This window comes from Aquarana catesbeiana, linkage group LG10 (genome assembly GCF_042186555.1).
Source record: "Aquarana catesbeiana isolate 2022-GZ linkage group LG10, ASM4218655v1, whole genome shotgun sequence".
NCBI classification, from domain to species: Eukaryota; Metazoa; Chordata; class Amphibia; order Anura; family Ranidae; genus Aquarana; species Aquarana catesbeiana.
The window spans coordinates 244,216,955-244,232,679 of record NC_133333.1 but is presented as its reverse complement, the minus strand read 5'-3'; the positions used below and the strand labels follow the sequence as shown (position 1 = coordinate 244,232,679).

Here is a 15,725-nt window from a genome sequence, read left to right as displayed (position 1 = left end):
CATGCATGTGGTCATATATCATGCATGTGGTCAGATGTCATACATGTCAGATGTCATGCATGTGGTCAGATGTCATACATGTCAGATGGCATGCACGTGGTCTTATGTAATACATGTCAGATGTCATGCATGTGGTCATATATCATGCATGTGGTCAGATGTCATACATGTCAGATGTCATGCGTGTGGTCAGATGTCATACATGTCAGATGTCATGCATGTGGTCAGATGTCATACATGTCAGATGTCATGCATGTGGTCAGATGTCATGCACGTGATCAGATGTCATACATGTCAGATGTCATGCATGTGGCCAGATGCTAAGTTGGAAATCAGCAATGCTACTTTCTTGTTAAAATGTTTCTAACTCGGTGGAAATGTTGCATGCTCCTCACATGATATAATCCTGGAGGTAATTATTTATTTTAACACAGATAGGCCCCTCTGTATCATAACACGTCCCTGGAGCAGCCTTTATTATGTACAATTTTATCCAGCTGTGGTTTGTTTAAATCACATTCAACGTTCCCAATCTTCATTTCCTTCACACTTTCTGAAATGCGTTTTGTGGAAGTAGAAGCATAGAATGTAATGTGATGAGTGCCCCCCGTGTTCTCCGTGTCTCCGAGTGCTCTGAATGGCACTTTGGCTGTATTAGGGGAAAAGAAATGGGACTATTCCATCTCTGGAGAGTACCACCTCACCGTACACAGCCAACCATTAATTGCCTACCAAGATTAACTCCTTGGTGCCCTGAAAAACAATTGCAGCAGGAGCAGCATGTTAATTGGTCTAATGGGTTTAATGTCAACACACCTTAATTATCTGATAAATAACAAGCTCGTTATTTTTCCTGTCTGCGTTTCATAGTGTGCATTAATAATATCCTGCTATCAGTATTAGGCGGTAAGCGGTGGGTTCTACGGTGGACCTGAGAGCCCAGTCTCTATAACGATTTACAGGTTAGAAGCCAGGAACGTCTTATTATTCCAGGATGTGAAACGCTGATTCTTGGTGATCATTAAATAAATGAAGATTGATATACAGTGTGCACATCTGTTTGCTTGTAAATGTTTGGAACTACGGAAATGTATAGGTGTACTTCCCAGTCATTGTGACCGACGCCACCAAACTATCCATCTCTCAAAAATGCCGAAGGATCCCTTTCTTGCCTTAGTATAGGCCATCTTCCATAAAAGTGTTCCACACCACCGTAACTGCTCCTAAAAATCTACATTGGTTGCAATATGCACAGTGTACAAAATCACAATACAGTGAGTTGACGCGTTTCAGTCTACAAGGCTTTAGTCATAATAATGTAGGACAACCTTTTTCAACCCTCCTAACATAGAGGAACCCTTGAAATAACTTTTTGATTTTAAAGGAACTCCTACTAATATTTACTATAATTATAGCTCATAATACTTTAGTCAATGGGAAGTGGGAATTCTCCTTACATTTGCAGTCAGTGGGAAGAATTCTCCTGACATTGGTGGTAATTGGGAAGCATGATCCTTACATTGGTGGTCAGCGGGGACAATGATGCTTACATTGTTGGGCAGCGGGAAGAATGATCATTACATTTGTGGTCAGTCAAAAGAATGCTCCTTACATTGGTGGTCAGTGGGAAGAATGTTCCTTAAATTGGTGGTCAGTGGGAAGAATGTTCCTTACATTGGTGGTAATTGGGAAGAACAGTCCTTACATTGGTGGCTATAAGGAAGAGTGCTTCTTACATTTGTGGTCAATTGGAAGAATGATACATTGTTGGGCCCCTAGCAACCTCTCTCCTTAGAGATTTCTGAGGAACCCGGGTTGAGAAGGGCACCTGACTGTTTTAGGCTCGATGCACATCTATGCATGTTGCTTTTGAGTGTTTCTGCAGTGCTTTTTGCGGTGCTTGCCGCGTTTTTGGACACACGTTTTTACAGCGATTTGTGGGGGTTTTTTTACACTGTATATAGCTGGTTGCTAAGGAGGGGGCCGGGAAGCCGGCCGCCGCGTCCTTAACAACCGATGAGTCATCAGCTGTCAGCTGGCTTCTCGCTCAATGTAAAAAAAAAGAATTGCTGGCGTTAAAAAAAAAAAATGTGAAAAAAATGGCGTGGGGGTCCCCCCAAAATCCATACCAGACCCTTATCCGAGCATGCAGCCCGGCAGGTCAGGCAGCATGCCCTCAACATGGGGGGATCGGTGCTTTGGGGCAGCGGGGGCTCTGCGCCCCCCACCCCAAAGCACCTTGCCCCCATGTTGATGTGGACAAGGGCCTCTTCCTGACATCCCTTGCCCGGTGGTTGTCGGGGTCTGCGGGCGGGGGGCTTATCAGAATCTGGAACTTTAACAAGGGGGCCCCCCAGATCCCGCCCCCCCATGTGAATGAGTATGGGGTACATTGTAAAAAAAAAGTAGTGTAGTGTTAAAAAATACAGTAGACAGTTTTTGACAAGTCATTTATTAAAAATCTTCTTCTTCTTCTCCGCTTCTTTCTCCAGTCTTCCTCCATCTTCTCCCGCACCTTCATCCTCCGGTCTTCTCCTTCTCCCCCTGCTTCTTCTTCTGCTCTTCTTCTGTCTTCTTTGTCCGGTGTTCTTCTTTCTCTGCCGCCACTTCCGCCGACGACCCTCCTCCGATGCTGCGTCCTGCTGATCTGTCGGCGGCGATGTCCTGCATTTCTTAAATAACGATGGGTCGTGGCACTCGGATTACGTCATCCGGAGGCCACGCCCCCTTGTGACATCACAGACCCATCATGCCCCGGGTGGTGACGTCACAAGGGGGCATGGCCTCTGGATGACATAATCCAATTGCCATACCCCATCGTTATTTAAGAAATGCAGGACATCGGCGCCGACAGATCAGCAGGACGCAGTATTGGAGGAGGGTCGTCGGCGGGAGCGGCGGCAGAAGAACACCGGACAAAGAAGACAGAAGAAGAGCGAAAGAAGAAGCAGGGGGAGAAGGAGAAGACCGGAGAATGAAGATGCGGGAGAAAATGGAGGAAGACCGGAAGACCGGAGGAAGAAGCGAAGAAGAAGAAGAATTTTAATAAAAGACTTGTCAAAAACTGTCTACTGTATTTTTTAACACTACACTACTTTTTTTTAGTTTATGGGTAGGGGTGCAATGTACCCCATACTCATTTACATAGGGGGGGGCGGGATCTGGGGGCCCCCTTCTTAAAGGGGGCTTCCAGATTCCGATAAGACCCCCGCCCGCAGACCCCGACAACCACCGGGCAAGGGTTGTCGGGAAGAGGCCCTTGTCCCCACCAACATGGGGGCAAGGTGCTTTGGGGTGGGGGGCGCAGAGCTCCCCCTGCCCCAAAGCACCCATCCCCCCATGTTGAGGGCATGGGGCCTGGTATGGTTCAGGAGGGGGCGCTCGATCGTCCCTTCCCTTTCCTGACCTGCCAGGCTGCATGCACGGATAAGGGTCTGGTATGGATTTTGGGGGGGACTCCCACGCCATTTAAAAAAAAATTTTGGTGTGTGGGGGTCCCCTCCGAATCCATACTAGACCCAAGGGCCTGGTATGGACCTGGGGGGGGACCCCACGCTGTTTTTTTCACAATTTTTTTTTTTAGCAGGCAATTCTTTTTTTTTACATAGAGCGGGAAGCCAGCTGACAGCTGATGACTCATTGGTTGTTAAGGACGCGGCGGCTGGCTTCCCAGCCCCCTCCTTAGCAACCAGCTACATACAGTGTAAAAAAAGGAATAAAAAAAACGCAAATGGCAGTAAAAACGCGGTACTTGCATTTTGGATGCGGGTCCATTGAATTCTATTACATGCAAAATGCTTTATTTTGCGGGGAAAAAAGTGACCCTTTCCAAAAATGTAGAAGCACAAAAATGCATTGATGTGAACGTGTTCCATAGGAACCCATGTTAAAAATTTCCCTGCATTTGTGCAGTGTGAATTGAGCCTAAAACTTGCAAACATTGGCGCTTTCCAAAATATGTGGATGCAGGATAGGAACAAAATATATTTGTGCAGGATAGGAACAAGTCTTCTCTGAGGCTATATTCAGCAGAATACAGGGGGCAGTGGAAGAAACACATACACTTACGCATCCCAACTGTACATTTGTTGATGTCAAATCTTTGGGACAAACCATAAATGACCAGTTTTAGCAGATTAGCCTTAAAGTATGGCTCCATTCCATTTATAAAAAATATCTTGTCTTGGATAGAGTAAGAAGCTGCTTAGCATCCTCCCATTGCTAGGCCACAGGTTACTACTCAAGGAACCCATCTAGCGCCCTCTCAAGTAAGCCACCTAGTGTCTTCCATTGCTAGGATGTTGGTGGCTTCTCAAGGGAGCCGCATAGCGTCCTGCATTGCTAGGACACAGGGGACTATTGCCACCTAATGCCCTTGGTGGCTAGGTCACAGGTGACTACTCAAGGAAGCTTGTAGACTATGGGGTGGGGGGAGGCCCAAGCAGAAGGCTCCATTGCTAGGATGCTGGTGGCTTCTCAAGGGAGCCGCATAGCGTCCTGCATTACTAGTACACAGGGGACTATTGCCACCTAACGCCCTTTGGGGGCTAGGTCACAGGTGACTACTCGAGGAAGCTTGTAGACTATGGGGTGGGGGGTGGCCCAAGCAGAAGGCTCCCAGGGGGAAGGCACAGTACACACAGTAGTAGAAAATTAGAAACTGTATTATCAAAATGCTCAAGATACAGTAACAGAGTCAAGCAGAGACAAGCAGCGACACTCGCAGCAGTATGTGGGACTTGCAGAGAGCAATGCACAGAGGCTGGCAGCACCTGGCACCAGATTGAAGGCAGATGCAGTAAACAGAAGTAGCGGAGAAGTTCCCCAAGGAGCTCTGTCAACACTCCCTAAGCTGTCCCTCCTCCTGTGGAACCTTTTTCTATGCTAGGCACACTTTTCCTAACAGAGGGTTCTTGTCCCTGTCCTAGCCACATACAGAAAGCGTGCCAACTGCAGTCAGCCAGGGCTTTTTTGTTAGCTCTGCCAACTCTAAAGATGGCCACAGAGGTTACCGGGGGGAGGGGGGGGGCATCGTCCAATCGGACAGCAGTCAACCAGCTGACACATACGGAGACCTAAGAGGAATGGGTATTCTTCCTGTCCTCCACTCTCCCTGCAAGGTGGATGCAACAGCGCCACCTATGTAGCAAGGGCAACCTGCGCCTGCCAACAAGCCGCCTAGTGTGCTTCAGTTGTTAGGAATGACTGGACTAACATACAAATCCTTTGGAATGTATAAAAGCCACCGTGTATGAATTCTAACTGTATATGTACAGGTTGTCTGCGTGGAGTTCAGCTTTAACTATAAGGTCTCGTCTTATCAAGTAAGCTTTCCAGCTTGTAGACATTAGATGGATGTATGTGTATGGATTTGGGGTACATATTACATCAACATTGTTACATTTCAAACTTTTCCCTGTTTTGTGGCTCTGGGCTCACATGATGCATCATTCTCAAAAGACAGAATTTCAAATACAGCATTATGTCAGTGCACATCAATTAGAAAGTGGCTTATTGCTGAATCACAGAAGTCAACCCCACCCAAAAATTGGTATTTAATCTATTACTAGTTGCTGGCTAGTTTAACTACATGCTGGTTTATGACATTTCTCAAGGACTCTTATGGGATGGTATCTTCACCAGAACTCCCAATACGAAGGCCTAGCTACCAATGCCACCACAAAGTCAATGGAGAGTATAACTGGTGGACTCTCCATAATGTGGACTCAACAAAAAAAAATTGACCATTCGATTGTGAGATAATACACTAAAAAGTATTTAGACGCCTACCTTTACACGCATCCCAGTCTTAGTCCGTAGGGTTCAATATTGAGTTGGCCCACCCTTTGCAGCTATAACAGCTTCAACTCTTCTGGGAAGGCTGTGCACAAGGTTTAGAAGTGTGTCTATGGGAATGTTTGACCATTCTTCCAGAAGTGCATCTGATGTGGACGAGAAGGCGCGGCGCGCAGTCTCTGCTCTAATTTATCCCAAAGGTGTTCTGTCGGGTTGAGACCAGCCAAGTTCCTCCACCCCAAACTCGCTCATCCATGTCTTTATGGACCTTGCTTTGTGCACTGGTCCAAATTATTTGGTGGAGGGGGGATTATGGTGGGGGGTTGTTTTTCAGAGGTTGGGCTTGGCCCCTTAGTTCCAGTGAAGGGAACTCTTAAGGCGTCAGCATGCCAAGACATTTTGGACAATTTCAGGCTCCCAACTTTGTGGGAACAGTTTGAGGATGGCCCCTTCCTGTTCCAACATGACTGCTCACCAGTGCACAAAGCAAGATCCGTAAAGACATGGATGAATGAGTTTGGGGTGGAGGAACTTGACTTAGTCGTGACCTCAACCCGATAGAACACCTTTGGGATAGAGCGGAGGCCTTCTCCTACATCATCAGTGCCTAACCTCACAAATGCTCTTCTGGAAGAATGGTCAAACATCCCCATAGACACACTCCTAAACCTTGTGGACAGCCTTCCCAGAAGAGTTGAAGTTGTTATAGCTGCAACGGGGGAGCCAACTCAATATTGAACCCTATGGACTAAGACTGGGATGCCGTTAAAGTTCATGTGCATGTAAAGGCAAGCGTCCTAATACTTTTGGTAATATAGCGTATCTTTTGACCTTATGGGAGTGGGTAAAGATACGATCTACCATAGGGAAATCTGTACTTTCTATGAGATTTAAGGATTTATTAGTGGTTCAATGAACCTGCATGCCCACAACGGAAATAATTTTTTGGCTGGAGTTGACTTTTGATGACTTGTATTGGTTACATAGTTTTATCTAAAAAAAAAAAAAAAAAATTAAAAGAAAGACGCAGACTTATTTTTAATCACCTTTCTCCCCCTCAACAGGGCTCTAGATGTGAATCAATCCCATGATGCAACATGTGTCCCCAGCACCAGCTCTATCAATGATGGCCACCCAGAGTGTGCCTCCACCCCCTTACCAAGAGAGCCCACAGGTGAGTGCAGACAAGGCCCGGGAGAAGAACATGCTCACCGGAAACCCCCTTTAAGCTGACTGTACATGTTACAGTCTGACTGTATACCAACATACAACTATGTAATGCACGGACCTGTCAGATTGGTTATTAGTGAAGTTGATTGTTAACTTTGACGTTAAAAACCCCGGTATTGTTTTTTTACTATGGGCGATTCGGCGTCGGATAAAAGTGGTCCCGTTCGTGGATTCCCCCCACGGGATCACTTTTAGAGGCGGTGGGAGAAGTGACCCCGCCCCACCACTTCCTGGTTGTTTCCCAGCTTACCGGAGCTGTGGGCAAGATGGCCCCATACTCGGCTCTTTGCCCTTTGGAGGACCGGAGCGACCTTTAACATCACTTCTGGTTCTCGCTCATAAACACGTTTATTTATTTATTTAAAGTAAAAAAAAAAAAAAAGTTTTTTTTTTTTTTTTGCTTTTAAAGATAAATGAGAGATCTGGGGTCTTTTAAACCCCAGATCTCTCAATAAAGAGGACCTGTCATGCTTATTTCTATTACAAGGGATGTTTACATTCCTTGTAATAGTAATAAAAATGATAAAAAAAACGAAAAAAATAAATATAGGGACAGTGTAAAAGTAAAAAAAATAAGAACAAAAAAAAATTTAAAGCGACCCATCCCTCCATTCAGGCATACATAAGTCACGCCCTCGAATGTAAACAGTGATCGAATCACACATGTGAGGTATCGCCGCGATCCTTAGCGTGAGAGCAATATTTCTAAAGTTAAATCTCCTCTGTAACTCTAAACAGATAACATGTTAAAAAAAAATTTAAACCGTCGCCTATGGAGATTTTTAAGTACCGTAGTTTGTCGTTATTCCACGAGCGTGCGCAATTTTAAAGTGTGACATGTTAGGTATCTATTTACTCGGCGTAACATTATCTTTCACATTATACAAAAAAAGTGGGGTAACTATTGTAAAGGAAATTTGGAAGTTCTGTATATAATTGTATTCTATTTTGTATGTATTGCACACCGCCCTCACTGTGCACACGGCACTAAGAATGTTTTCATTACATGTTTGCATTCCTTCGAGTCCCGATTAGAATTAGCCTGCCTATGTTAAGCCCCTTGTTACCATAAAAGTACAATTGTAATATTAATGTGATACCTACGTAATCATGTGCATAAAAACCTTCAATTGCATCATAATAAAGCAGAACAGATATTTGGAAAGATGCTGAGCGCATCTTTTGTGTCTGTTCCCTACTACAGTAGTTATTATTAATTTGGAACCACTAATCAATATGAGGATAGTAGTTGCCTACCTATAAAATGTCACTATTGTGTTTTTTTTTATTTTTAATTAATTAAAGTGTATTTTTTCCCCCAAAAAAATTGCATTTGAAAGACCGTTGTGCAAATACAGTGTGACATCAAATATTGCAATGATCGCCATTTTATTCTTTAGGGTCTCTGCTAAAAAAAATATATATATAATGTTTTGTAATTTTCTAGCAAAAAATACTAATTTAAAACTTGTAAACGAAGTGGTAGGGGTAGACCCTCATAGTACATAGCTTTGGTAAATCTAAGGAAGATTGTACAATTCGATTGTAATATATACAGCCAGCCTTACCTATTCTACCACCAACTCTGTCTGATAAAGTACAATAGGAGCCCATCCTCTCCTGTTACCTCCCACTACTAAATAGAAAAGACAGCAGCATGCTGGGGTGTTACCCTTCCCTACCCCAGCTAACTGATACAGAACAAGCACCAGGATTTGTTCTCTTCCTATTACATACAATAAGGCCCACGAAATAATAATGCATGCTTTTTACTACTGTGCATTATTTGCTTTTTTGTAACATTTCAAGTAGATTTTTTTAATTACTAAAACCTTTACTGCACAAATCAGTTTATATTTACTGTATATGTGTTATATTCTTTTTTCTTTCTTAAATATCTTCACTGTAAAAGTTAATCAACATAGGATATTGTAGGGGTTACTCCAAGAAAAATGTAGTGGGCAACTCCAGAATCCCATGAAAATCTTTATTTGCTACATAAGGTCAAGATAAAAAAACTTATAACAACGATAAACAAGATTAAAAAAATCTACTGACGCGTTTCGGCTTACAGCCTTGTTCACAGCATATTCACAATATTGTAGGGGTTATCATTTACACTTGTGGCTGAGGAATGGTAAAAGTAGATGGTTGAGTTGCGAACTAGCACAACCGACCGCCCCCCACCCCCCTTAACCTAACATGGCTGCAAAACTAATACTATAGGTAGGGTTGCCACCTGTCTGGGATTCACCCGGACAGTCCGGGTTTTGAATCAAGTGTCCAGGTTTCAGTCCACCTGAAACCCGAACACATTATTCAGAACAGGAATGTGGCCTGGAACAGGGCTTGACAGGAGGGTGAGGGGGGCACTATGTGCGCCATGTTACTATTCTTTTTGGAGTGGCCAAAGGTGGCTCAGGTCTGTTACAATCCTATAGTGTATACTAAAAGAAAAAATAATTACTGTGCGCCGCTAAAGTGTTTGGGTTTGGCTTGAAGAAAAAGTGGCAACCCTTTAGTCTACAGGTCATGTTCAAGTGAATGGGGTCACGCCGCAACCACAGCAGCTGTAATGCACAGGATTGCAGCAGGTTGTGCAGGCTTTGAAGGGTTAAACCAGGTGGTGAGGAAGTGACATTAACAGACAACGTTGGGACTACTATATACATCGCAGTATATACAATCTCCTCTTCTCCTCCTGCACTTTCTTGCTTGCAGAGTATCACTCCTCCAGCACATCACTTCCTTACTTGCATCCTCTAGACTAGCTAGCACTCTAAGCCTGATACTGGCTCAGCCAGGCTTAAAACAAATGCCCTTTACAGGCAGGGACTGTGGGCCCCTATGGTGTAGCAAAATAGAAAAGTCCCAGTGCTAGCTGTCCCTGTAGTTACTGCTCCCAGCACCACCTTTTCAGGCACTGCCAGCCCTCCTGGCTGCAGCTGCCTCACTCCTCCGCCCGTGCCACCACCATCCTCCAGACTGGCTCTACACCCATCCCAGACTGCTGCATCTCAGTCCTCTCAGGCGTGCCTCCCAGTCCTCCCGACGGTGTGCTCACTCACCAGCCCTCTTGGCTGCCTCTGTGGAACTCCTGGAGACTTGCCCGGTAGTGTTCTCCCACTGTCCTCTCTAGCTCCATCTTTGCCTCCTGTCCAGGACACCTCTGTGGGTTGTAAGAGGGTCCCGTCTAGGGTTGCCACCTCATCCCTTTAAACCCAAACACATATTAATTACACAGGTTCTGTGGCTGATTAAGGTGGTAATTAAACTCACTTGGTGCCTTATCTGCATTAAATTAGCCTCAGAACCCGTGTAATGCCCCGTACACACGGTCAGATTTTCCGACGGAAAATGTGTGATAGGACCTTGTTGTCGGAAATTCTGACCGTGGGTGGGCTCCATCACACATTTTCCATCGTTTTTTCCGAGACACAAAGTTTGAGAGCAGGATATAAAATTTTCCGACAACACAAATCCGACGCACAAAGTGCCACGCATGCTCAGAATAAATAAAGAGATGAAAGCTATTGGCTACTGCCCCGTTTATAGTCCCAACGTACATGTTTTACGTCACCGCGTTCAGAATGATCAGATTTTCCGACAACTTTGTGTGACCGTGTGTATGCAAGACAAGTTTGAGCCAACATCCGTCGGAAAAAAATCCTAGGATTTATTGTCAGAATGTCCGATCAATGTCCGACCGTGTGTACAGGGCATTATTCATATGTGTATGGGTTTAAAGGGAGGAGGTGGCAACTCTAGTCCCGTCCTCACCCGAGCACAGGCCCAAGGTCACCCCCCCCCCCCCAGACTGGGGAGCTCCCTCGAAGACCTAACACTCCATCTCCATCTTCCACCCGATCAACACCTCCCCAGCTGCACTAACCCTGAGGAGGCCTGCCCCCTGCCAATCCAGATTGGGGATTGGTTAGGGCTCCTTAGAACACCCCAGGTGGCTCCACCTCCCCTCCCCACCTCTCTTACCGGAAAGTACCAGAAGATTTTGGAAAGAAGTAGGAGGTCCTTGTGACACCACCTGTGAGTCACCCAGCACTACTCTGAGCCACTCCCAACCCAGATCACAAAAACACAACCCCAGCCTGGAAATTTACCTATTCTAAAAAAAAATCCTGCACTATTCTAGCACACTAGAGGGTGATCGCTAATCGCGTTTTAGAGGAGCAGCAATGACAGTCACAAGTGTAACCAAGCCATTTAAGTAGTACTAAATGCTAGATTTTTTTTTACCTTAATCACTTGCCTACGGGGCACTTTTCCCCCCTTCTTGCCCAGACTAATTTTCAGCACGATGTGAATAGAAGCCAGTTATCGGCACTCCTTTCTGTCAGGGTGAGGAGAGCCGATAATCGGCTTCTGTTAAAGGGACATCTACACTGATAATCAGGGCACTGATTATCAGTGTCCTGATTATCTTTGCAGTCCCAACAGTGCCCATCAGTACTACCTATAGGTGCCCACAAGTGCTGCTAATCAGTGCTCATCAGTGCTGCCAATCAGTGCCCATCAGTGCTGTCAATCAGTGCCTCCTCTTCAGTGTCACCTATCAGTGCTGCCTACCAGTGCCTATCAGTGCCATTCAGTGCCACCTATCAGTGCCCATCAGTGCCACCTATAAGTGCAACCTCATCAGTGCCTCCTCATCAGTGCCGCCTCATCAGCGCACATCAGTGAAGGAGAAAAAGTTGCAAGATTTTATAACAAACTATGAAAAATATTTTTTCATTTTCTTTTCAAAATTGTCTTTTTTTGTTTGTTTAGCAAAAAAGAAAAAAAAACCCAGTGGTGATTAAATACCACCAAAAGAAAGCTCTAATTGTGTGAAAAAAATGATAACAATTTCATCTGGGTACAGTGCTGCATGGCCGCGCAATTGTCATTCAACGTACAACAGCTCTCAAAGCTGAAAACAGGCCTGGGCAGGAAGGGGGTAAAAGTGTCCAGTAGGCAAGTGGTTAAAAGCCTTTTACAGCTCATCGGTTTATAGTTAACGATGGCCCTAAACTTTTCGCTCACCCTTCAGTGTGCGCAGCAATACCTAATAAGTGGGGCACAATTGATGTTTACATTTTTATGGGACTTTAAAACTGTGGGGTGCATTTTAAAAACATTTTTAACTTTTTCTTTTGATTTTTTTTTCTTTTTTTTTTTTTTTTTCTAACATAACTTTATTGTTTTTACAAGAGGGCTGATTTAACATAGTCATACATTGCAAGATAATGGATAGGACAAATGAATAATAAGATTCAAATGGCAGCTATTGGCACTTATATAGGTACATAACCCATGACGATACTTGGGGGTGATTTACTAAAACTGGAGAGTGCAAAATCTGGTGCAGCTGTGCATGATAGCCAATCAGCTTCTAACTTCAGCTTGTTCAATTATGCTTTGACAATAAAACCTGGAAGCTGATTGGTTTCTATGCAGAGCTGCACCAGATTTTGCACTCTCCAGTTTTAGTAAATCAACCCCCATTATTTTTTATACAGTATATTAATACAAGTTTTAGGGGCTGTTTGGTGTGAGAACTGCATGAATTACTATTTATTTTATCCTTTCAGATCATGATTATTTTATATGAGTAACCAATAAAGCTGTGTAATATTTTAATGAATTTAAGTGCATGACTATATGAGCCCTTTTTGAATTAATCCCTACAAATTCTGCGAATAATCACACATTTGTTGGCCTGACATAGTAAATAGTAGCTAATAGCTCAGGACACGCACCTGGTAAGATCTAATTCACCGTGGCCGGTCCTGGCACAGACACAACATTTTACAGGATGTAGGAGCGCGTCGGGAACATAAACCGTGCCCGGCCTAGTTGCAGCAAGAAGGATGGCTTGTCTGCAGCTGAGGCCTATACTTCGGATTAAAAATCTGATGACAAGGGTAGAGGGATTCCGGATATTTGTTGAGGTTGAATAGGATGTGTTCAATCTAACCAACCAACTCAGTAAAGCCTCGTACACACGATCGAATTTTCCACAGATAAAACCTCTTTTGTCTTGCATACATATGGCAAGGAATTGTCGGCCAACAAACACAAAGGTAGTGACGTACTACGTGGTTTTTCAGATCTTTAGCGCCACCCTTTGGGCTCTTTCTGCTAATTACGTGTTAGTAGAAGTTTGGTGAGTGTTGATTCGCGCTTTTCATTTTGCGCTTTTCATTTTGCGCTTTTCAGTTCGTGCTTTTCAGTTCGTTTCTGAACGGCCGTTTGTCAACCAGACATGTTGCAAAATTGGAGGAGATAACGTGTTATTTATTATTGGCCTTGGAGTTATTGCTTTGACCCAAGTCCAGTCCAGGAACAGGAGGAGGAGGATTTCTTGGACCAAAAATTGGTTGCTTTATTATTCGTGACCAATTATGTCATATGCCTTTGCTGCGGGAGCTCCAGGAGAATAATCCAGATGATTTTCGGAATTATCTCCGGATGACGGACCCCTGCTTTCACCATCTCTTGGCATTGTTGACCTCCTATATTAAGAAACAGGTTACATGCATGAGGCTTTTATTTTATTTTTTGGTTGAATAATGATTTGATTTGGTATATTTTCTATGTTTTTGGATGCATAGAATGCACTTTTTGGTTAGGTTCTATTGGCAGATAGAATGTCTAATTTTATTTGTTTTATTTTTTTAATGCACAATAAAAAATTGTGGAGAATAATACTTGGCTATGTGTTTTACTTCAAATAACAGTTTGGGAGTCGGCAGTTACATTTAAAAAAATACAATGTAAAATTAACAAGGGACACCAACATAGTTGTATCTTTGATCTTAAAAACTACGGGATAATGGTGTTGTGGTAACTTAAAAAAAAACCCAGAAAACATAATAATATTATTCTTAATATCACTATAAAAAAAAGCCTTTGAAAATTTGTTTGCAATAACTCCATCAGTATCACCAGCAAAGCAGCTTCATTATTATCCCATTAAAGAAGAAGAGAATTGTGCGCTGCATTTGGAGATTTCATCATTTGCCGCGTCACGATTGTTAATTTTCCATTACGAACGCTAGTTTACAAGACCGACCGCTTCCGGCTTGTCCTTGCTTCCGAGCATGCGTGTTTGTACTTAGGACTTTTGTCCGATGGACTTGTGTACACATGCTCGGAAAATCCGACAACACACATTTGTCCGTGGAAAATTTTAAAACCTGCCATCCAACATTTGTCTGCAGAAAATCTGACACCAATTGTCCGATGGAGCATACAGACGGTCGGATTTTCCGCCAACAGCCTGTCATTACATAATTCCCGTCGGAAAATCCGATCGTGTGTACGCGGCTCTGGTCTCCACTGACCTGCAGAACGTTTTTAATAACCTATGTTAGTTTCTTTCCAGAAAATGGGGGTTGTAGCATTCAAATCAAATGTAATTTACTTCAGTTATTTATCTTTGTGCATAATGTGTTATACACCACCCAGGGATGTTACTAGACTCCACTGTAAAATGTGAATCAAGACTTTCCATCTACGTATTTTTTTTTTAAATACATTTTAGTGACTTTTAAAGCCAGTAAAGCATATATGATTGCATACACAAAATTCTTAAGTCTTTCATGTCTCATCATACCAAGGAGGCTATAAGTATATCAAGACAAGTGCAAAAAACTCACAATAGCAATATTCAGAAAGCAATAGATTATGTAGGTGTAGCACCCCCCTGACACCCCAAAAGGAGGGATAGCACTTCCAGAGGCAGAGGCGGGCTAGCATTTCACCCCAGGACTGATTCCATGGCTAAAATGGGGGGGGGGGGGGACCGAGAAAAGATAATGGGCACCAGTCAATTTTAAAGTTTTATTTCAAATAAAGGAGGTGAGGGTTAGGGGTCCCAGATACCGTAGTACAGGGGTATCAAACTCAGTTTCATCGCGGGCTGCATTAGCAGTATGGTTGCCCTCAAAGGACCAGTTGTATGAGGGGTGGACTACTTACAGAGTGCAGAGTTCAGAATTACGCTACATACAGAGTGCAGAGTTTAGGAGTGTGTTATGTAAAAAGTGCAGCCTTCAGGTTACGCTACATACAGAGTGCAGAGTTTAGGAGTGCGTTATGTAAAAAGTGCAGCGTTCATGTTACGCTACATACAGAGTGCAGCGTTCAGAAGTGGGTTACACACAGATTGCAAAGTTCAGGGGTATGCTATGTACATTGTGCAGAGTTTAGGTTGTGCGCTATGTACAGAGTGCAGAGTTCAGGGGTGAGCTATGTACAGAGTGCAGCGTTCAGGGGTGTGCTATGTAGAGAATGCAGGGTTCAGGGGTGTGCTATGTACAGAATGCAGGCTTCAGGGGTGCGCTATGTACAGAGTGCAGGCTTCAGGGGTGCGCTATGTACAGAGTGCAGAGTTCAGGGGTGTGCTATGTACAGAGTGCAGGGTTCAGGGGTGTGCTGTGTACAGAGTGCAGGGTTCAGGGGTGTGCTGTGTACGGAGTGTAGGGTTTAAGGGTATGCAATCCTATCCCCAAGCACACCCCCCTCCCCCCCCAAAACTTCCTGTTCTCTCTCTCAGATTCTGGAGATTTGTCCCTGAATGCATGCAGGAATCTGTTAGATCCGGGATCTGCTGAGAGAAAAGCTGTCCCTTGTAAACACAGAAGGCTTCTGTGTTTGCAAGTGACAGTGGGGAGCTGGAGGAGAGGGTGAGAACCAGA

The 15,725-nt window shown here is 44.1% G+C and overlaps 1 protein-coding gene across 4 annotated transcripts in view; it reads left to right on the top strand.

Moving 5' to 3' along the window:
• Positions 1-15,725, top strand: part of PKNOX2 (PBX/knotted 1 homeobox 2) — a 763,496-nt gene that overhangs the window by 574,345 nt on the left and 173,426 nt on the right. For 3 of the 4 annotated variants that reach the window (XM_073603571.1, XM_073603573.1, XM_073603570.1), the window contains exon 5: positions 6,861-6,970. The exons of the other annotated variant lie outside the window; for it this stretch is intronic. In XM_073603571.1, coding sequence (XP_073459672.1) covers positions 6,884-6,970 — 87 coding nt within the window. In that variant the 5' untranslated portion in view covers positions 6,861-6,883. The remainder of the gene's footprint in view (positions 1-6,860; positions 6,971-15,725) is intronic. 4 annotated transcript variants of the gene reach the window in all.